Below are 1,584 nucleotides of genomic sequence, written 5' to 3'. Positions count from 1 at the left end.
TGTATCTCTATTTAGAAGATTTGTTTTTAATATCAGAAGACATGGAACACATACAATATTCTCACAGTAACAGAGGAATGGTGACATATTATAAAGAGTATAAAAGCAATCAACAGTCAACATACTTACTACGAAAGTTTCCTTTATACATAGTGCTGAAGAAAATTAATATCGAAATATGGGCCTAACATGAGTTTTCTAAAAGTAAATGCTTTGGTCTTAGTTACAAATAACATTTATATCATCAAATACTACCTGTGATAAGATATTGTATGTACAATAATTCATTTGAAAATACAAGCAATACTAGTTTATGAATTTTCATTTTCTTTTTTTAAATTTTGGAATACTTGGTTTCTTTTTAGAAAAAAAAGTGTAAATATTATCATTCACAAGAAATAAATTCCTGATATTAAATTTTTTCTCATCAAACTCAACATTTTTTTTAATTATATTCTAAACTACTTATATGTAACAATGCATAATATTGAACTCAGGTAAGAATACTAATCTAACTATCAATCTCACCATAAACATAATTCCAACTGGAAAACTGGTGAAATGGAAACATACAGCAAGCATACGATACCATACTTCAGGATCTGAGTGTGCATACCAAATGAACATGAGAATAGTGTTTTCAAGATATGCTATGATGTAATATATTGTGTATATAACTCGAGTAGGCATGTCCTGCTGGATTGCAACAGCAAAATATGAACTGAACTCCAATTACAGCATCATATATATACTGTTCATACCTAAAACACAGAAAATGGTATAGTTTGATTACAGTTTATGAATTGATTTACAATTTTTTTGTTACAAAATGATTAATACTCAAAATCTTCTCTTTCATATTGTTTTTTAAACAGGATATCATAACCTCTTTATTCTTTTTTTCAATCAAGTTTAACAGTACCTAAAACCTTAAATCTTACATTTTATAAAATGTTTCAATTGTGTCAGACATATTGACTCTCACTTGCAAATGATCTACAAGTTCGATTGAAGCTGGAATTACAAAAAACTAGTTTGAATGTTCAGAAATTTTATGCTTACAAAAAATACCAAAACACCTTTTAACTCAAAGTAAAGTAATCTTGAGCCTTTTTTCAACTTCCACAACCCTATTTGATTCCAAGCAAAGTTAACAAATGGGATTTAAATATAGTCATTTATCATACCAAAAACATTGCAAAATCTTCCTCATAGTACAATAAGCATATAGCAAGTCACTGAATTTGTTCACCTGATATTACTTGTAAATCATGCTACTACTACTACTTTTACTGACAGCTAACAGTTTGAATTTTCCAACACTTAAATTGAACTTAAATATACACCACTACAGCATAATGTAGTATTAACAACTTTCATTAAAGTTCTAAGAACATGATCTCTAGTTCTTTGTTGTTGTTTTTTTACTTTTGAACATAGTTGAAATTTCCACAATGTTCTTTTCCTATTCCCAAAAATATTGAATAAATTAAGAAATAGTAACCAATGTTTCATAAGCTCTATTGATCAATATATTAACACAGTACTATATATATATATATATATATATATATATATATATAT

At 27.0% G+C, this 1,584-nt stretch overlaps 1 protein-coding gene across 5 annotated transcripts in view; it reads right to left on the bottom strand.

The window, feature by feature from the left end:
• Window positions 1-526: 526 nt before the first annotated feature.
• Window positions 527-1,584, bottom strand: part of LOC106467974 (XK-related protein 4-like) — a 20,367-nt gene continuing 19,309 nt past the window's right edge. For all 5 annotated transcript variants that reach the window (XM_022396227.1, XM_022396228.1, XM_022396226.1 and 2 more), the window contains one exon: window positions 527-761. In XM_022396227.1, the coding sequence (XP_022251935.1) occupies window positions 641-761 (121 nt within the window). In that variant the 3' untranslated portion in view covers window positions 527-640. The remainder of the gene's footprint in view (window positions 762-1,584) is intronic.

The sequence above is a fragment of the Limulus polyphemus genome, unplaced genomic scaffold (genome assembly GCF_000517525.1).
Source record: "Limulus polyphemus unplaced genomic scaffold, Limulus_polyphemus-2.1.2 Scaffold2817, whole genome shotgun sequence".
In the NCBI taxonomy this organism is placed as follows: domain Eukaryota; kingdom Metazoa; phylum Arthropoda; class Merostomata; order Xiphosura; family Limulidae; genus Limulus; species Limulus polyphemus.
This window is presented reverse-complemented; position numbering and strand designations above follow the sequence as displayed.